General features: G+C 45.7%; 2 protein-coding genes and 1 long non-coding RNA gene across 4 annotated transcripts; all 3 read left to right on the top strand.

Annotated features, from left to right (window-relative positions):
* Positions 1-3,897: 3,897 nt before the first annotated feature.
* On the top strand, positions 3,898-6,237 carry LOC136531918 (uncharacterized). Of its 2 annotated transcripts, XR_010778125.1 has the most exons (6): positions 3,898-4,001; positions 4,101-4,351; positions 4,497-4,559; positions 5,296-5,485; positions 5,561-5,813; positions 6,020-6,237. It is a non-coding gene; the product is annotated as an uncharacterized lncRNA (long non-coding RNA). The 2 variants fall into 2 exon arrangements; XR_010778124.1 differs by lacking the exons at positions 3,898-4,001; positions 4,101-4,351 and having other exon boundaries at positions 4,370-4,559.
* A 98-nt stretch (positions 6,238-6,335) lies between these two features.
* LOC136531917 (cysteine-rich receptor-like protein kinase 44) lies at positions 6,336-14,723 on the top strand. The gene is made up of 8 exons (XM_066524577.1): positions 6,336-6,467; positions 6,854-7,078; positions 11,926-12,069; positions 12,175-12,430; positions 12,952-13,171; positions 13,267-13,390; positions 13,909-14,073; positions 14,164-14,723. The coding sequence occupies exons 1-8, from the start codon at positions 6,423-6,425 to the stop codon at positions 14,350-14,352; spliced, it is 1,368 nt and encodes a 455-aa protein (XP_066380674.1). The 5' UTR covers positions 6,336-6,422; the 3' UTR covers positions 14,353-14,723.
* On the top strand, positions 9,161-11,749 carry LOC136531916 (uncharacterized). Its single transcript, XM_066524576.1, has 2 exons — positions 9,161-10,114; positions 11,740-11,749. The coding sequence occupies exons 1-2, from the start codon at positions 9,312-9,314 to the stop codon at positions 11,747-11,749; spliced, it is 813 nt and encodes a 270-aa protein (XP_066380673.1). The 5' UTR covers positions 9,161-9,311.
* Positions 14,724-21,695: the final 6,972 nt, after the last annotated feature.

The following is a 21,695-nucleotide window of genomic DNA, read 5'->3' on the forward strand; positions in this document are numbered from 1 at the left end:
GCGCTGGACCACCCCAACGAGTCAAACGACGACACGTCGCCCCTCCAACGGTCCGATACGGGCAACCCAGGGGAGAAAGGGGCAAGCCTCTACCACTCGGTATCAGTGTCGCGCTTGAGGCTCATGGCCTGCTCGCATCGGACCGCACCCTCAAGGGGGGAACTGTTTGAACACCAATACACGAGTAGCAGAGGCCAGTGCAAACATAAGCTAATACCATTGGAACATTTGTGTAAGTGTTTTCCAGGGATGCTAGGTGAAGCCTTCGCGTGGAGCCTGCGATGGAGCGGAGACCCCAGTAATTCAAGCGGAGGCCGTGCACGTTTTGGGAAGAAACCCAGAAGGCCTCCGCCAGCAGCAAGAAGGCCTCCGCCACTGGCTGTCGGTAAGACAGAAGCCCGAGCACGACCCTGAAGATGTTCGGAGGAGTCCATAGGCGGAGACTCAGGAGCGAAGGCGGAGGCTATGTTGTCTTCGCCCGAGTGAAAGGGGTCTTCACAGCGCCGCGGCCCTAGATCAGAGACGGGCCTCCCATGGGCCTGAGGCTAAGGCCCAAGGAGCAAAGGCGGTGCAGGAGGACAAGACCCGGGATGACCCTAGGGATTTGTATTGGTATTAGGATATTTTAGGAATGTACCTTAGCTGTCAAATGGTAAATTTGTACCGTGAAGTAGTAGTGAACAGTACCCTATAAAAGGGAAGCCGGATGCTATGTAAGGGAGGTGGGTGAACACATTAATTTCAATTAGTGTGATCAATGATATATGATATAGTTGAATCTATTCATGGTGCACAATAAAGACTACCTACCCTCCCTTTTTATAAAAAAAGGATTCATATTAAAACACTAGGAACTCTTCTCTCCAAACCGAGCTTACCTCAATTGGTTAGATTTCTTGGGTTGAAATCTACCACAACCATTTAAGTGATCGATTTGATGCAGGTGGTTGCATTTTCTTGAATTCATTCTAGGATTTAACGAGGCGATGTGCCCTTCGACAATGAGGCGGCTACGGTGACTTCATGAATCTTCATATTTGCTAGATTAGTCTATTAGTGATACTCGTATAGATAGAATAAATGTGATAGACTTTGGTCAGTCTCAGCGGTATGTACCTGCTTACTCTTTTGGAGGTGGTCAAAAGGTACGGAAAGTATATGTGCGTGTAAGAGTACCTATGTTTGTATTATTGATTTGAAAAAGAAAACTCCGCTTCACTCAACATCAATAAATTATTTAGGTAGGTGGCATGCCACATGCCCGTACATGTTCAGACTCTGAAGTCAAGTCTTCCACGTCAATGAAACTAGCAAGGGAAGAAGCAAGGAGTTCAGGGGCGAGCTCATTGCTCAGACAGTGTCCAGTTCCAGTCCATGCCTTCCTTCCTAACTAGTTAGTTCAGCCTCTAGCAGGTTGGAGGTTGCGCAGGGCTCTATTTTCAGTGTTATTTTTCTCAGTTCTCTTCTCCGGTCGTCGTATTGATTTTTCTACTGAACTCGACGACTTTTCCCCGGATCTCTGTGTTCTTTGGTTTGGTGCGTCCATGGTGCACGTTGTGCACTTGAGCAGATTCAGACTTGCAGTGGAGTCCGTTTGTGTTTTCTACTGTACTTTCTATTCCCCGATTCAGTGAATGTTCCCAAAAGGCAAAAGTACGTTGAAATTAGTCTACACTGTGAATCTGGATCGTCAAGGTTGTTTTGATCCTTGTCGATTGTTTTACTTCCTCTTCGTCCTAATAGATGCTCATCCGGCTGTGAGTAATTAGTTAACAATTCTGAAACTTCCACAGCGGTCTGCTGTGGGTGTCAGCGCCTCTCGCGCCTGTAAGGGGATCCTCCAACCTCTGTAAACTCTTCCTTCTTATTAATGATATGCTAGGAAACCAGATCTTTCAAAAAAAAAGAAAAACAATAGGAACTCTTCTCTCTTCGCCATTTGTCTTTCTACCTGCCTTGAAAGGTTCTCTTATATTATAGAGGTTTTACCTGTGTGTCATTAAAAAAGTTTACAATTACGTACATGCCATTAAAAAAATTGAGTTCCCACGAGTGCCATTGTTCTGAACTTCTTTGCTCTCCAAGCCATTCCGTCTGTGTTCTGTTTGTTTTTTACCGTTTGGCAGTCCTTACATGTGGGCCCGGTCATTGTAAATGTCCAAAATACCCTTCTCTTGTCCTATCCTCTTACTTCTTTCTCTCATGGGGCCAAACTGTCAGCGACCCGGCTCCACCTTCCTCCTCGCCGCGCGCCAGCCTCGCGCCGCTCCGATGCCGGGGTGGAGCTCGCTCGCCCGCGCCCGCACCGGGGAAGAGATCGCTCGCCCGCACTCGTGCTCGCGGCGGCCGGGCAGAGCTCCTCCCTCGGCATCCATTGGAAGGACGCTGCCGAGAGGGCACGAACTGGAGGTTCTTGAGCCGCTCGTGCCGCTGCTGCAGCTCCCCTTTGCTCACCCTGTCCATCACTGCCTTCACCACCACCTCTGCAGTGGCCGCGCTCTGGCCGACGACCACCACATACCGCTTGGTCCTGCTCGCCATGCGGTCGAGCACGCGCATGGCGTCGTCGTCGGACTTGTTGGGGCGCCTGCTGCTTGGGTGACCGGAACCTGGTGCAGGAGAGCTCGTCGCGTGGCTGCTGGATGGTATCGTCGTGTTCGGTTGATGCTCCGGTGACGACGACGACGAGACGGCCTTCTCGACGTTGGCCTTGACCTGGGAGCTGGAGAAGTAGCCTCGCGCATGATGCGGCTGACGCTGGGGTCATCGAGGATGGAGATGATGAGCTGCTCGATGTCGACCTTGGCGGCGAGCACCGGCTACGGCGGTTGTCCCTGTGCCTGCCCTCCTTCCACGGCGCCACGACGCTAGTGTGCCTGCGCGCGCTTGAACGCGGCGACGAGCGCGTTGGACAGCACGGGCGTGTGCTGCTTCTCGTGCCCGCCAAGGTGTAGGGGGTGGGGGTGGAACATGACGGCGGCTGCGGGGCCGGCTGTGGGGAGGCGATTGAGAGCGACGTTGAAGCAGAGCTCGAGCGCCTTGCACTGCAGCGGGTGGGAGTGGGAGCAGAGGCAGGCGGCGCGGAGGCCCGCGCCGAGAGCATGGCGCTGGCGACGTGGAGCGGGGTCACCTGAGCATGGCCGTGCCGCCGTGCCAGGGCCACAGCCTGCCGCACCACGGCCGCCACCTCCGCGGCCAGCGCCTGCTGCACCGCGTAGCCGCCGGCTCGCATCCTGCGCTTGCTTGCTTGCTGCTCCTGCTGGCTTTGCCGAGATGTCCGTCCTCGGCAATTGATGCAATTTGGGAGCAACGTGCAGGCGCAGGTGCCTGGCTGGACTGCTTGCTACCCGTGGTGCCTAGCCGTCAAGTTCCCTAACGTCCCCGCGGGGACCGCCCCCGAGAGCGTCGCCCCGGGGAGCCGCAGCACGCGCCCGCGGCGTCCGAGGCGTTCCACGCCAGGCGCTGCCCCATGTCGTCACGGAACGCCAGGAGCGCCCGCGCGTCGCTCGCGAGGTCGTCGGCCCCCGCCCGCACTGCAAGCGCCGCGACGACGAGCAGGAGCACGGGGAGCGCGGAATGGAGGCGCAAGAGAGAGAGAAAGAGAAAGTTTGGGTGGCTGACAAATGGACCCCACTGTAGGGTAAAATGGTCATTTCACCTGTCTGTTTGACACCGTTAAATAGAAAAGCAGACGGAATGGCTGAGAGAGCAAAGAAGTTTAGAACGATGGCACTCGTGGGAGCTCAACTTTATTAATGGCTTGTGCATAATTTCAAACTTTTTTAATGGCACACAAGTAAAAGCCTCTATATTATAAACCCAGACATTAAGAAATAATTTAAGCAGGTGACACTTGACACATGCGCGCACATGTTCAGTAAGCAGGTGACACTTGACACTTTAGAGCCCACCTTCTTGCTTACCACACTGTCCAGTTCCAATCCATGTCTTCCTAACCAGTTTGTTCAGGCTCTAGCAGCTGTGCGCGCGCCGTGTCCAGTGTAATTTTTCTGTTTTCTCCTGTTGTAACGATTTTCCTACTGAACTCGAGCGGATATTGATTTTTCCCCGAACTCTTGTTCTTTGCTTTGGTGCATCAGTGGTACACGTTGTGTACTTGAGCAGATTCAGACTTGCAGTTGCAGTATAGTCCTTTGTGGTTTCTACTTTCTAAGTTTCTATTCCCCGATTCTGTGAATATTCCCAAAAGGCAAATGTCCGTTGAAATTAGTCTCCACTGTGAACCTGGATCGTCAAGGTTCTGAATCTACACTGTGAGCAGATTCAGACTTGCAGTATAGTCCTTTGTTGATTGTGTTGCTTCCTCTTCGTCCTCCCTGAATTTGCTGAGGTGCGGAGAAATTTATCTCGCCTTTCTATAACCTAATCTCCTCGTCCCGTTGACTCCTCTCAACTCTTCTGTAGTCTGGACTCATTTGCTGTCTTCTTCTTCTTCTTCTTTTCTCATCATCATTTCTGATTAACACTCTTCACAGTTCAGCTGTGTCCACTGTCCAGTTCCACCGGGGAGTTGACCGAACCTTTGTCTTATATTGCCGGTAAGTCACTCTCTTGCATTGGATCCAAACAAGCGACTGTAGCAGGATACTAATTGTTCATTATAGTCAGGATAAGCATACAGTTCTTGCGATTTCGCATCATTTTTGTACATGATAAAACAGAGCTGGAGCAGATTGTTTACTTAGGAGTGCTTAGATGTTGTTTCTTTTGGTTTCAACTGCAGTTCTTGATATTGGGATTGCCTATTTATCCCTTTTGCTTCTTCGCAAGATTATGTAATCTCTATACTTATATAGTTTGCCCTGAGATGGGACAAGTGGGACCAAGAGTTTGGTATCGCTAAATCTATATTTACGAGGAAGTAAATCTATTCTCTTCACAGAGTTTATTTTTTCTTCTTCGTTATTCCTTTAGTTTGCATCACCGACGTAGAAAGTTAGTAAAACAAGACTGAAACCATCAGGAAATGCCCACTGCCATTAAAGAGCAACTGTTATCATCTTCCATGTTTTAATTGTTTTGACCAACTCTTGAGTTTTATAGCAGCGAGACGACCAAGAGTCGTTCGATATTGCTTTTTAGTCTCGTGTGTGGCTGTACCATGGATCCAAGTGTTAGGACGTACCTTTTTTTTAGCGAAAGGACGTACCTATTTTTTACAGTATTGGTCATATACTGCTCTACCCAACGTCCCGTAATTAGATCAGCTCCGTAATTTTTTATCTTTCTTGATTATTACATGAAAATTATATTCCTTGTGGTTCGTGTTTGAAGGTCACATTTATACATGATGAGTACGTACAAAATGGATTATGAAGCTAGCATGCACGATGTCTTGGAGCGCTTGCTACATGATGAAAGTGCAAAGCCATGTGCACTGCCACTATCACTTCTAAGAGCCATCACAAATAATTTCAATGGTGCTTGGGAAATTGGAAGGGGTGCGTTTGCTGCGGTTTACAAGGTACAGTACTATGTACCAATACCGAATACACTCTGTTTGGGTTATTGTTGGCCTAAAAGGCTGCTGTGATGGCAGGGTGTGCTTCGAAATGGAACAGTCGCTGTGAAGATGTATCTTCGACTGCAAGATGGTGATCAAAGATTCGAAAATGAGCTCAGTTGTCACATGGGGTTGAAGCACAAGAATATAGTCCGATTACTGGGATATTGTGCTGAAACACCGTCGGAGATGGTGGAGTACGAGGGAAAAATGATGTTGGCAGAAAAGCCTGAAAGGTTGCTCTGCATTGAATATCTGAGAGGAGGGAACCTTGCTGCGTATATCACTGGTACGAGGATCGTGTGACACGTAATGTTCATTTCTATTTTTATTTCCTCTGTTGAAACAGTCAGAACCATGCACCGCGCAAACATATATACTGGCAATTACTTTGTATATCAAGTATATGGGAGAATTAGAGCACCATCTGTTAATAATCAAATTCTGTTTATGGAGGTTTAGCTTTTCTAGTTTGTTTATTCTCGCCCATTACAGATGCCTCTCATGGATTTGGCTGGAAAAAACGCTACAAAATAATCAAAGGAATTTGTGAGGGCTTATCTTATCTACACCAAAACCTTATTATTCACTTAGATCTTAAACCTGCCCATATATGCCTGGATGAAAAAAAAGTGCCAAAAATTCTTGATTTTTGTTGCTCCAAGTGCATTGAGGAAAAGCAAAGCAAGCTTATCGTGGATGTAGAAAAGGGGACGTGGTAAGTAAGCTTGATTCTCAAGATGGTTTTTTCCTAGTTGGGTAATAATCATGTTGCGTCTGTATCGATAAATTAAGCACATAGTACAAATTTTCATGCAGGGGATATACGGCACCTGAAGTCTTAGATAAGGGAGAGGTCACATTGAAGGCGGACATATACAGCCTTGGTGTTCTAATCATGGAGATACTGACAGGGCAGAAGGAATATTGCGTAGTAGAGAATGTAGAACAACTAAAATACGTGACTATACCAGATGAAGGTTCTATATATGGATAATTATGGCATGTTTGAACATGTGTGTAACTCTAGGTGAAAAATCAAGTACTGAAAATAAAGTTTAGCTGCGAAAGGTGAAAACGCATTAAAACATGTACCATAACTCTATAAGAAATAATGATGATAGTCTATTATCACGAGAAATTTTCCTCCTTATTACCTTCATTTTTGAAGAATCTATGTTGTTAGTTAGATACTTGAATGACATGCACGATTTGCATTCTAGCATCTATATATTTGCCTTTTATGTGGTATCACATGACTATTTAATTTTCCATATGAAAAGATATCTTCAGTTTCATTAAAAGCAGTTAATCATTGCCATTTTATAGGTACTCGAAAGCTGGGCTGACAGATTGGGAACATCACTAGAAGACACGCGCTTGGAACAAATACGAGTATGTGCTGAGATTGCCATAAGTTGCTGCAACCTTGACCGTAAGAAGAGACCAGATGCAGGGCATATAATCAAGATGCTCGATGAAACGGAAAGTACGGATCAGTTTACCGAACCTGATGAAAAGGAATCTGTGGACGAGTTTAAACCTGATGAACAGGTCAGTGTGCCCAGGTGAATGGGTCAGAATATCAGTAACAATAATAATTGCACATGGCTCTAAATTAAAGCTTCATACCTTACTGTTTGACCTACGTCTCTCTAAAACTGCCTATGATGGCTCCCTAAACATGCATTGCCTCAAAATATTATGTTGACAGATAAAAAAGTGTTAGTTGACAACACTTTGTGCTATATATAGCTAGTCGCAGGTCGTGCAAAAAAAAGTTATTTACTAATTATAAGCTTATATATTACTCCCTTCATGCTAAATTATAAGACATTTGGGCTTTTCTAAATACAGACTTTTTCGTATACATTTAGATATACACTATGTCTATATATATAGTAAAGTTAATGTATCTAAAAAGCCAAAACATCTTATAATTTGAAATGGAGGGAGCATTTGAGAGACACAATTTTCATTAAATATTTGTTCTGTCTGTTTCATGTAATATTTCTGAACTTAATTTTTAATACCTTGTTACAAACATGTAAACTAGCTCTTATTTTCTATAACCTCAGATGAAAACTTAAGCATTGCATACATTATCGTTTCACCATATAATACGTACTCTTAGACATCAACATATATTGCAATCTCTACATGAAAACTTAAGCATTGCATTCCTACTCTTTTCACCGTATATTTTTGTATTATTATTACACAAATCTTTCAACTTTGGATTGAGTTGGTCCACATGAAAGCCGGGAAGCTTATATTAGTGAATTTCATATGTCATAACAGTTAACATTTTTTAGTACATAAGCACTACAAGTATTATCATTTCATCATGTTGTTAACATCTTTATCCCTTTTCATATCGTTTATGAGTACTACAAATTATGATGAGTGAGTCAGCAGGAAAAGAATTGTACCTTATAAATTGTTGTTGTCAAATTAAAGTAAATAAGATTTGGCCATCTAGATAATGTCAGAAAATGGCAATATAAAGTTCGTGACCTCATCGAGAGCTATAATGTTCTTATAAAAATGATCTACTACTACATAACAGTAAACCACTTTGGCCTGAGGTGCTAGTCCAACTTGTATATTATCAAAGGCTCATGCATGCTTGCCAGGTAGCCGATGTGCGGTTTGATAATGTGAGCACGAGCCTATGTTTTGGCACCAATACTCACTATCCATATTGGCACAACATGAGTGACACATATAGTATTAGTGCCATCATTGAACATAGTCCAACATGGGTATACCTCTATATATACACGTGCGTTTGTCGCTGCATCCATGTCCCCTCACTCCTCTTGGATATGGGAGGAGGGGAATGGAGTGGACCAGAAATGGTAGTGGATAGATTTGGGAGAAGATGGTGTTGAAGAATACCGTTTGAGGGATTGTAATAAAATTTTTAAGTTTTTCTACGCAATAAATGTGGTAAACACAACCTTTTACTAATGACCTCCAATATGGTTTGCTGGTAATGTGAATATTTAGGGCGTGTTTGGGACTGCTCCACGAACTCTACTCCACAAACTCCACTGTGGAGCAGCTCCATAAAAACCTGGAGTTTGTGGAGCACCCTGCATTAAGGTGCTCTCACAACTTCATATTTTTTCCTTGAACTGAGTGCGTGGAGCTAAACCTATTTGGCTAAAAAACGTGGAGTGGAGCTAAAAAAACGTGGAGTGAACGGGTGCGAAGGGTAAGGAAGCTAGTTGAACCAACTAGGATCTGTTTAGGCAGTTGGAATGTAGGGTCGCTTACAGGTAAGTTAAGAGAATTAGTTGATACCGCGACTAGGAGGCGTGTAAATATATTATGCGTTCAAGAGACTAAATGGAAGGGTCAGAAGGCGAAGGAGGTGGACAATACAGGTTTCAAGCTTTGGTACACAGGGATAGTTGCAAATAGAAATGGAGTAGGAGTTTTGATTGATAAGAGCCTCAAGAATAGTGTGGTGGGAGTGAGAAGGCACGGAGATAGGATTATCTTAGTCAAGCTTGTCATTGGTGATATGGTCTTGAACGTAATTAGTGCGTATGCCCCCCAAGTAGGCCTCGACGAGTGTGTTAAGAGATAGTTCTGGGAAGACTTAGGTGGCCTGATTAGAGGTGTACCCAGTAGTGAGAAGCTTTTTATAGGAGGAGATCTTAATGGGCATGTAGGTACTACAAGCGCAGGTTTCGAGGCAGTTCATGGAGGTTTTGGGTATGGTAGTAGGAATCAGGAGGGGGAGGACGTTCTGGACTTCGCGGTAGCTTTTGACCTGATGATAGCCAACACTTTCTTTAGAAAGAGAGAATCTCATCTAGTGACCTTCAGTAGCGGACAACACTCTAGCCAGATTGACTTTGTCCTCACAAGAAGAAAGGACAAACGAGCATGCTTGGGTTGCAAGGTGATACCAGGGGAGTGTGTTGTTTCTCAACATAAGCTTTTGGTGGCAGACTTTTGTTTTCAGGTGCGTGCCCGTAGGGATAAACAAGCTAAGATTGAAAGAACAAAGTGGTGGAAACTGAAAGGGGAGACGTCAGAGGTATTCAGGGAAAGAGTTATCAAAGAGGGCTCTTGGAAGGAAGAAGAGGACATAAACAACATGTGGGAGAAGATGACAACCAACATTCGGAAGGTGGCCTCAGAGGTGTGTGGAGTAACCAAAGGAAGTGGAGGCAAGGCTAAAGATACCTGGTGGTGGAACGAGGAAGTCCAAAGGGCTATTAAGGAGAAGAAAGAGTGCTATAGACGCTTGTACCATGACAGGAGTGTGGACAACATAGAGAAGTACAAGGTGGCAAAGAAGACTGCAAAGCGAGCTGTAAGTGTGGCAAAGGGTAGAGCGTACGAGGATCTTTACCAACGTTTGAGTACGAAGGAAGGAGAGAAGGACATTTATAGGATGGCTAGGGTTTGTGAGAGAAAGACAAGGGACTTCAACCAAGTTAAGTGCATTAAGGATGGAAGTGAGCATCTCTTGGTGAAGGAGGATGAGATCCGACATCGATGGCAAGTGTATTTTGACAAATTGTTCAATGGTGAGAATACAGACACAACCTTTCAGTTGGATGACTCTTTTGATGACACCAATAGGCGCTTTGTGCGGAGAATCCAAGAATCTGTGGTTAGAGAGGCGTTGAAAAGGATGAAAGGTGGTAAGGCGATGGGACCGGATGGTATCCCAATCGAGGTGTGGAGATGCCTTGGGGACATAGCTATAATATGGCTAACCAAGCTGTTCAACCATATTTTTCGATCGAACAAGATGCCTGATGAGTGGAGAAGTATATTGGTACCGATCTACAAGAATAAAGGGGATATTCAAAGTTGTACTAATTACCGGGGAATTAAGTTGATGAGCCATACTATGATGCTATGGGAGAGAGTTATCGAGCATCGCTTGAGAGCAATAACGCGGGTCTCTATGAACCAATTTGGTTTCATGCCCGGAAGGTCAACCATGGAAGCCATTTTCTTAATAAGACAAGTTATGGAGCGGTATAGGGAGAAGAAGGACCTACACATGGTTTTTATTGACTTGGAGAAGGCTTATGATAAAATACCAAGGAATGTTATGTGGTGGGCTTTGGACAAACATAAAGTCCCAACAAAGTACGTCGGGCTCATTAAGGACATGTACAACAATGTTGTGACTAGAGTTGAACAAGTGATGGAGACACGGATGACTTTCCTATTAGGATAGGACTACATCAAGGGTCAGCTTTGAGCCCTCATTTGTTTGCCTTAGTGATGGATGAGGTTACAAGGGACATACAAGGGGACATCCCTTGGTGTATACTGTTCGCAGACGATGTAGTGCTAGTTGATGAAAGCCGAACAGGAGTGAATCAGAAACTGGAGTTTTGGTGGGAGACTTTGGAGTCCAAAGGTTTTAGACTCAGTAGAACTAAAACTGAGTATATGAGATGTGACTTCGGCACTACTATTTGGGAGAAGGAAGATATTAGTTTGGAAGGTCAAGTAGTGCCTAGGAAGGATACCTTTCGATATTTAGGATCAATGCTACAGAGAGACGGGGATATTGATGAAGATGTTAGCCATAGAATCAAAGCAGGGTGGATGAAGTGGCGGCAAGCATCTGGTGTCCTATGTGACAAAAGGGTACCACAGAAGCTAAAAGGCAAGTTTTATAGGACGACGATTAGACCTGCTATGTTGTATGGTGTAGAATGTTGGCCTACGAAAAGACGACATATTCAACAGATAAGTGTCGCGGAAATGCGTATGTTGCGTTGGATTTGCGGTCATACAAGAAGGGATCGAGTTCGGAACGATGCTATACGTGATAGATTAGGGGTAGCACCAACTGAAGAAAAGCTTGTCCAACACCGGTTGAGATGGTTTGGACATGTCCAACGGAGACCTCCAGAGGTACCGGTGCGTAGTGGAATCATAAGCCAGGATAGTAACGTGAAGAGAGGCAGAGGAAGACCGAAGTTGACTTGGGTACAGGCAATAAAAGGAGACTTGAAAGGATGGAATATACCCAAAGACTTAGCCTTAGATAGGAGTGCTTGGAAGACAGCTATTCACGTGCCTGAACCTTGATTGTTTCTGCTGGGTTTCAACTCTAGCCTACCCCAACTTGTTTGGGACTTAAAGGCTTTGTTGTTGTTGTTGTTGTTGAAGTAGTCCCAAACACCCCCTTAATGGAGATGAAATATAAATTCGTATTTCATTAGAACCTCGTAGTCCATCTGTTTGGAAAGTGTAGCATATTGAAAGTTAGCTGTTTTTGTATCATAGTGCTTTTTTTTTTTTGCTTATGGCATCTGTTCCAAAACTTTTTTTTACATTGTCAACAACACTGAACTCGTATTTCATAAACAAAAAAAAAACGCACCGTTACGTACCCTGCATCGGTACAGACTATGGATCTCAACATACTCGAGCGTGTAGTAGCTGGAAGCGAGGAACCAAGCCATCTAGATTTGTCACTTCTACAGAGCATCACAGAAAATTTCTCTAAGCAGAGAAAAATTGGTGTTGGTGGATGTGGAGAGGTTTACAAGGTAACTGCAATTTTTATGGCACCACACCTTCATGTTTGCTCTTTTCATAGCATTACTTGACATAATGATCATGGTCTTTCTCATAATTAAGGATATTATCAACAGGGCATGCTTCGAAATGGAATTGTTGCTGTGAAAAGGCTTTTCAACAGCCGAACAATTAAAGACAAGATGTTCCATCGGGAGGTTCAAAGTTTGATCACGGTTAGGCACAAAAATATAGTACGATTTCTGGGTTATTGTTCTTTTACGGAAGAACGCGTGTTAATATTTGAAGGAAGAACAATTATGGCTGATATACGGGAAAGGTTGCTCTGTTTTGAGTACATAAGCAACGGAAACCTTGAGAGCCATCTCACAGGTATGACTTCTTTTTACATGATATCAGTAGCTCTCCAATTCACATTATAAGACAGCTGATCCAATAATCAGCAATCTAACACAGTGCTTGCAAGCAAAAATATGCCAAACAAAAAATTAAACTAAGATCATCAACAGTGAAAACTAAATTAAAGAGCACAACAGAGAAATAATCTGATCAAGAGTCAAATCCCTAATCATGGCCACTTCCTGAATTTTAAAATAAATTTGTAAATACTCAAGTAAACGCTATCAATATTCTTCTATTCATTTGCTTACATACAGTCCAGTGACCAAAGCGCACAACTGCATTTTCATATGATATGGTTACTTTCTTGATCGCACCATGCATCTTCACTACTGTAATCCTAACTTTTAAATTGCATTTGATGAATAATCATGGACAGTCTACAGATAAAAAAGGCCAACATTTTGTTCAATGCTCACTTGCACATACACTGGGCACGTTATTATTTATTTGCAGCTTCTAAAATACTCTTGATTCTTCATATACTTCTTAAGATGAACTGAGGGGACTTGAATGGCATACTCGTTATGAAATTATTGTGGGGATCTGCAAAGGTTTGCTCTATCTTCACAAGGAGAAGGATATCGTCCACATGGATCTCAAACCTGCGAATATACTGCTAGATGATCTCATGGTGCCCAAAATTACAGATTTTGGTCTATCGAGACTTGACAATAATTCACAAGCAGCGACCACATCGCGTCTTATGTCACCGTAAGCTACTAATAATACATTGTTGTTTCTGACACTTGTCTTCTTACAAGGTCTTTATGTCATAGCGTGTTGATATGTGTGTTCTTATCATGCAGAGGATATTGTGCTCCAGAATACATTCTCGAAGGCAAATGGTCCAGCAAGTCAGATATATATAGTTTGGGAGTAATGGTTACAGAGATGGTGACAGGAAGTAAAAAGGGGCCTGATCTTACCAAAGTAAGAGTTGTGGTTATGTCATCGTTGCATGGATATGTCCTCTTTTGGTCATGATGCTAATACAAAAAACCTTGAATGAAAGTAGTTGAGCTGGTTATTTCACTAGTAAGATCAATCTAGAATGGAAAAGCACTTACGTTTCATTAGGGATAATTCCAATACAAAAAAACAATAAAACGTTACTGTTTGATACTTCGCTTTCGTATATAATTGTCTACTTGTTGTGAGTCATTTTTTCTGTAGTTCTTTTTATTTCCAAAACAACTTAAAATTCTTAAATTGATTGGGCATCATTTCATACAAGGATCACATAGGAATTTCACATGAACATTATAGCTTGTTTACTGGAAACAGTGCAATTCTCAGATACAGGAATTAGGATACTTTTGACATATTCCAAACCTGTGTTACTATAGCCAACAACGTCTCTTTAGTTGTATTATTAAGCCGATAACAATGTACATGTCATTTGCATTAAATATTTTGGTGCCAATTTGAGTGGTTTTGTGTAAATGCAGGTACTTAGAAGATGGAGGCACAGGTGGATTAAATCATCAAAGCATACACCCTTGGGTTATCAACAAGTGACAAGATGCATCCAAATTAACCCGACAGCCAGACCTGACATAGTATACGTAATGGATGAGCTCAACACAATAGATAGTAAGGGTGGTCAATTCCAGGTATGCCCTATGTGCTCCCTGAAGCTCAAGGGATCTAAAGCTTTGATAGTCTCTGGTAAAGCTAATGCATCTTTAATTTCTCCATCACAGGAAATCCCTTGCCTGGAGGACATGCTTGGGATTGAGCCGCTGGAAATACACTTCCCCTTTAAACTTGACCCGCAGATATCACACTCAATTGAGCTGACCAACGATACGAACGATTACATTGCCTTCATGACAAAGGCAAGGTCACGCTGGGCATTGTCCCACCAGGATCCAAGTGTAGTGTCACCGTAACAACGCAAGCACAAGTCAATGCACTGCCAAATAATCACCACAAGGAGGAGATCACCGTGCTGAGCACCAGAGTAGATGGAGGTCTTGCTGCTATGGATATAACTGGAGACGTGTTCATTGAGAAGGAGGGTACTGTGGTTGATGAGGTGAATGTGATGGTTATTTTTGACAAACCACCACCGGCTGATGAGGAATCCTGAGAGAGTGAATGGCAGAATCAACTTCTTCTCTCTGTTGAGATTGGGAATTTCAAACACTTTAGGCCCGTTTAAGAATGGGGGTGAAACGAGGGAAAAGTCTGTACATTATTTCAAACTCTTAATTACTATATCATTATGTCCTCACATTATTAGAATATGAGTTTTACTTTATTCATCCATCATCTGGTTCATGTGTTCGCATTCCTGTGTTTTTTTCATCCTCTATTTTGCACATTCATTCATTTTATATTCCTATATTTTTCCTCGTTCCTGTCAAGGGCGTCGAGGGATAGGGTAGGAGGACCCCGGCTACATAGATCGTAGCCGTGATCCGTGGTTAGGGGCGAGGTTTTACCCCTCAGCGCCTAGTTGTTTCAGCAGTGGAAGATTAGGGAATTGGGTAATTGTTCTTGCTTGATTATCACCATACTGAGTACAAGATTATATAGGCCGTTCGGCCATAACAACTTGGAGCCAATTGCTCCTCAATCTAAGGCCATGATCGGCTCTATTGCCTTCCAGACACTTGCCTTCTTCCGCGTGTGCATGCAGAGCGTGGTGACCGTGCCTACGGTGCCGCTGGCGCGTCGTTTGTGGCTCTGCAAGCATCCCGGGCGCATCGTTTCCCTTGTGTAGGCGCGGCCCCACATGACATCTCTCCCCCCCCCCTCGACTAGCAGCTCATCCTCGAGCTGGAATGTTGGGTACCGGTCGAGGAAGGAGTTGACATCTTCCTATGTCGCGGAGGCAGCAGTCTCACCCTTCTAGTGAATGAGCACCTAGCGGACGCCACGCGCCAAGCGGATGCACATCGCATGTTCAGGCTCGGGGACGGTGGCACCGTTGTGGCGTTGTGGATGGCCGGGAGGGGTAGTGGCACAGCTGGTGGGACGCCGACGAACTTCTTGAGGAGGCTGACGTGAAAGACGCCGTGGAGCCGAGTGTGCGGGGGCAGATCAAGGCGCACCACGACAGCGTTGATGAGCTCGGTGACGCGGTACGGCCCGAAGAAGCGAGGCTTGAGCTTCCCTTAGGTCGCCTGGGGCAAGGAGGCGACAGCATGATGACGCTAGCGGAGCAGGACCCAATCGCCAACCGCATAGGAGATGGGGCGGTAAAGCTTATTGTAGTGGCGCTTCTGGACCGCCTGGGCCTGTTCTAGTAGATAGCGGATGTCTGCGAGGAACTCATCGCGGTCTGCCATGTTCTTGGCGATAGCAACCACACGTGTCTCGCCTGGCTCATAGGTGTGAATGGTTGGCGGGTCGCGCCCATACACCACATGGAATGGCGTGTCATGGAGTGAAGTCTGGTAGGTCGTATTGTAGATGTACTCGGCCTAGGACAGCCAGTGGAGCCATTGGCGAGGGTGGTCGCCCGTGAAGCAGTGTAGGTACATGACAATGACGCGGTTGGCCGCCTCCGTCTGGCCATCCGATTGCGGATGGAAAGCCATCGTCATGTGTAGGTTGGTGCCCATGAGGCGCATGAGTTCCCGCCAGAACGTGTAGGTGAACACCGGATCATGGTCGGACACCATGGATTGCAGCATGCCGTGGAGGCGTACAATGTCAGCGAAGAAGGCCTACGCCATGGACTCTGCGGTGTATGGGTGAGCCAAGGGGATGAAGTGGCAGTACTTGCTGAAGCGATCGAAATCCGTCAATATGACGGACTTCCCCCCCACGCGCGGCAGCGCCTCCACGAAGTCAAGGCTGATGTCGATCCAGACGGCTTGCGGTACTGGAAGGGGCATTAGGAGGCATGCTGGATGTAGGTACTCTGACTTGTAGCGCTGGCAGGTGGAGCACGCGCGGACGTAGTCCTAAACCAGGTGGCACATGTTGGGGAAGTGGAAGTCCCAGCGAAGGCGGTGCACGGTGCGCTGCACACCCTCGTGGTCGTCCTCGTGCACGACGGTCATGATCTCCAGCAGTAGGGTCGACATTGGTGGAATGTAGAGACGGGAGTCAAAGGTCATTATGCCATCGATCATGGACCACGGCGACGCACGGGTACCCATGGTGATCTCATTCCGAATGGCGACGAGGGCCAGATCGGTGGCCTATGCCTGGTGGAGGCGCGCGATGTAGTCGAACCGTGGTGCGGAGATGGCCAAGATAGCGCCCTCGTCGGTGTCACGGCGTGAGAGGGCATCAACCACCGTGTTCATGGCGCCAGGCTTGTACTCGATGGTGAACTCAAACCTAAGGAGTTTGTTGAACCAGTGGTGCTACGGAATCATCGTGAGGCGTTGATCGAGGATGGACTTGAGGCTATAGTGGGCCGTTCGCACCAGAAAATGGTGGTCCCAGAGGTACGATCGCCAATGGCAGATGGCGTGGATGAGGCCGATCAACCCCTGTTCATAGGTGGTGAGGGAACGGTGATGAGGCACAATGGGCCGGCTGAAGTAGGCGACCGGGTGCTTCTCCTAGATGAGCACCACCCCAAAGCCGTGGGTCGAGGCATCGCATTCGACAACAAACGGCTTGGTGAAGTCTGGCAATGCCAGGACTGGGGCCGACGTGACCATGACCGTGGCCTTGAGCGCTTTGAAGGTCGCGTCGTTGTCGTCGTTCCAGCTGAACCCCTCCTTTTTTAGGAGCACCGTGAGGGGGCGCGATGGAGCTGTAGTCGTGGATGAATTTGAGGTAGTAGCCCGCTAAGCCAAGGAACCCTCACACTGTGCACGCCGAGTGGGGCTGGGGCCAGTCATGGATCGCCTGCACCTTGGTGGGATCCATGGCGATGCTGGCCTCGGTGATGATGTGGCCCAGGTAGGAGATGGAGCCAACCCTGAAGGCGCACTTAGAGCGCTTGACGAAGAGGCGGTGCTGTCGCAGCATGGTGAGGATGGAATGGACATGCCGGATGTGATCCGCCTAGGTGGTGCTGTAGATGAGGATGTTGTCAAAGAATACAAGCACGAACCGGTGGAGGAAGGGGCGTAGAACGTCGTTCATGAGGGCTTGGAAGGTGGCTGGGGCGTTGCATAGCCCAAACAGCATCACCAGGAACTCGTAGAGCCCATCGTGCATGTGGAACGCCGTCTTGGCGATGTCGACTGGACTCATCCGAACCTAGTGGTAGCCCAAGCACAGATCGAGCTTTGTGAAGAACTTGGCGCCATGGAGCTCGTCTAGTAGCTCGTCAACACTAGAATGGGGAAGGCGTCCTTGACGGTGATCACGTTCAAGGCCCGGTAGTCAACGCAGAAGCGCCACGAGCCGTCGGCCTTCTTGACGAGGACTAGGAGGAGAACACCAAGGAACTCTGGCGAATGAGCCCCTAGTCCAGCATGGCGGCGCATTGCCGCTCTAGTTCATCCTTGTGCGTTGCCGGGTACCGGTAGGGGCAGACGGCCACGGGCTGCGATCCGGGGAGGAGGACGATGCTGTGGTCGCGGCCGCGTGGTGGACAAATGTGGCAGAACCACCTAATCTAATGCCTCCCAGGAGTACTTGTCTTCTATTAAACACTAAGTACTCAAGGGAGGACACTAAATTAAGCAGTTCTGTCGAGCACACCCCATGGGAGAACTCGAAAATCAACATTTTTCAATAGGATCATAAATGGGAGAATAAAACTTACAATATTTTAGCCATTTCTTACATCACTTTTCATGCAACATCAGAGTATAATATTTATTATTTATAACAACGGAATATAATCATGTTATCAGAGTCTCAGCGGAAATAAAATCATTTAATGACAAGTTAAACATTAACATGATGAGTCATTATATAGATCATAGCAGGTTATAAGTTTTTCCATTGTAAAACATTTTGGGTGAAAGTTTCAAATAAACTATATGTCCGCAACGTTAAGGAAATCCTCGCTGAGCCCACCAGGAGGTTTCCACACACAAGTGCCAGCTCCACATGTTCCTATCACCAGCAACAGGGTAGAACAAACCCTGAGTACTCAATTGTACTCCGCAAGACTTACCTGTCAGGAGGAAAGAATAGACTCCAAGGATATGCAAGGCTTGTGGTTTTATTACATCTGTAGGAGCATTACTAAACATGCGTCCTTATATTCAATTTTATTAGCAGTCATCATTATTTCATTAACTAACCATTCTATGTAAGCACCTGTGCTACTTTCAAGTAGGTGGTAAGAAATCAGAACCATTTTACCATCTTTCATATTCTAGTTCTTACTACAGTGCTAGACTGTAAATAAGTCATACCGGATTGACCGGTGATTCACGAACCAATATATCCCAGCTGGGTACCCGAAGCACACGCCCCGCTTGTACCCCAGGTACAAATAGGACTAACCCACCACTCTTCTGTCAAGGGGTCCAGGTCTCCATCCAAACTTGGACTCCAAGCCCCCACACCTGAGTCCCAGACTCAGTGTGGTGCTTAGACCTCCACCATCCCTGCCTCCAATCAGTCGGTCCGGAAAGAGCTGGAACCCACGACAAGAGAGTAACAAGCCTTCACTGCTCCCATAAACAAGTATGTGCTCAGGATAATAAGTCTATGACCTACCTAGAACCCAATGCAACGGCCGGTCCTTAACCAACACAGGCGAAACAAATACAATCCGAGCCTCGCTCGAATGCCAAACCCAAGTCCAGATCCAAAGTACCATTCTGCCCGGTCTCCAATTATCATTCATATATATTTTCTAGGTGATAATAATATAATAGCAATAATAACATCTTTTCTATCTCTCGCGAGTGACAGGCAATCACTCGACTTCTACCAAAGTCCTTTAGCATAACAATCTACAGGATCCTGTCATAGTAGTAAAACTCATAGGATAAGGATATACATATATATATATATATATATATATATATATATATATATATATGAAAGTGGGTTTCATTCAACTCTTTAAACTTAATGCACAAGTATAAAATAAAATGCAGAATAATAGGGGTTATGCACCAGGGCTTGCCGGCTTGCCTGGGTAAGATATAACCAAAATTAGCAATCCATCGGGGCGACACGATCCTCAAGACACCACCTTTCCGTTACTCTGGTCGACTCCATGATCCATCGTTGTTCCTATTATGGTATACATGGATGCAATGCTGAGACATAAACAACCAACTATAACCGTGACTCGTAAAATACGACTTACGCCTCTCAAGCTAATGAGCTAGTTCTAACGACGACCGTACTTAGGCTATGTATCCACATTGTCGAACAAGATGTTATTTCTCAATGAGTGTTTTAGTTATACAAACCCAAGTTGTTTCTTTATTCCATTCTATCGATTTAATATTTATTCAAAATAGGGCATCATTATCGATCTAGCAAAATAATTATTCTGGTGCTACAAAAATTACAATGAGTAGTTAATAATATTAGGAATTTACTGTAAAATTTTCAGAGTTGACACTATCACCATTTTCTCACAAAAATTCCTACAAGTTCATGTTTTACCCATTTTAAGTGCTTCAAATTAATTAGTCTACTCTTGAAAATTCTATGAAACTAAGTGAACAAAATACATTAGCAGATAGGTCATAATTTTAGGAGCCTAACAAAATTAGTTTCATTATTTTTGGACATCTACACAATTTTATCTAGAATTTACAAATTTACCTTAGAAACTAATTTGAAAAACGCTTTAGAAAAAGAAAAGGCCGGTGGCCAACTATTCGGACCAGTAACCTCAACGGCCCACGATGGGGAGGCTGCGCATGTAGCAGGCCGACCCAACAGGCCTGCAGCATGAGCGCTCTTGCACATTTTGCGAAAGAGCCCCTGACCTAGCAGTTATTACGTGGAGCACTTGCGCACTATTCTGCAAGAGGCGCGCTTTGCAGAGAGACCCCTGAACTAGCCTGTCTTTACCATGGGATGGTCCCCCAGCGGCCTGCGCATGACAGTGTGACTCCGGCCGACGCAGCGCGCGTACACCGACCACCGGAACGAAACACCAGCCCCACAATCGAGCCGACGAGCGCCGTGGAGCCAAGACGAAACCCTGGGCGGTGATTAGGAGTTAAACGGTGACTTCTACAGCGCTACCCACGGCTGTGGCCCAACCACCACGGAGGCACGTGTGGTCTGGCGAACTAATGCAATTAATGGACTAATAGGGGGCGATTGAGCATCAACAGCTTGGTCGAGGTGGCGGTGAAGTTAGAGACGGCCCCCACAGCGCTGGCCACATGCGAGCTGATAGGGCGACGGTGCTCTAACCGGACACTAGCGCGTCACCGCATCTCCGGCGAGGTCCCTAGCCAGAAGGACGTGAGCACCAGCTAGAGAAGGTCAAGACGAGCTCCCAGCTGCAAGTAATTGAGCTTCTACCAGCCCTACGGGTGAAAGGTCCTAATGGCTAGAGGAGGGTGAATAGCCTATTAAAAATTTCTACAACAACACTTAGCAAACCGGTTAGATAAATAAGAAGTGAAGCAAGTGTTGCACTAGCCTACTAAAAATGCAAGCCACCTACCACAATTCTAGTTTCTATAGTCTCTATCCACACAATGGCTATCACTACACTAAGTTAGTGTGCTCTCAAAGGCTAACTAAAGAGCCACACTAACCAAACTAACAAGCTCTCATAACTAGCTACACTAAAGAGCTTGACAATTAGTTTGCGGTAATGTAATGAGAGAGAGTAAGAATGGTTATACCACCGAGTTGAGGAATAAACCAATCCATCACAAGAATGAATATCAATGAAGACCAATCACCTCGGAATCATATGATGACACAATGATTTTTTACCGAGGTTCACTTCCTTGTCGGCAAGCTAGTCCTCATTGTGGTGATTCACTCACTTGGAGGTTCACGCGCTAATTGGCATCACATGCCCAACCCTCAATAGGGTGCCGCACAACCAAGCCATGAGCAATCCACTAGAGTACCTTTTGGCTCTCCACCGGGGAAAGGTTAAGAACCCCTCATAATCACCATGATCAGAGCCAGAGACAATCACTAACCTCCGCTCGATGATCCTCGCCACTCCAAGCCATCTAGGTGGCGTCAACCACCAAGAGTAACAAGTGAATCCTGCAGCAAAACACGAATACCAAGTGCCTCTAGATGCAATCACTCAAGCAATGCACTTGGATTCTCTCCCAATCTCACAAAATGATGAATCAATGATGGAGATGAGTGGGAGAGCTTTGGCTAAGCTCACAAGGTTACTATGTCAATGCAA

Source organism: Miscanthus floridulus, unplaced genomic scaffold (genome assembly GCF_019320115.1).
Source record: "Miscanthus floridulus cultivar M001 unplaced genomic scaffold, ASM1932011v1 fs_475_3_4, whole genome shotgun sequence".
In the NCBI taxonomy this organism is placed as follows: Eukaryota; Viridiplantae; Streptophyta; class Magnoliopsida; order Poales; family Poaceae; genus Miscanthus; species Miscanthus floridulus.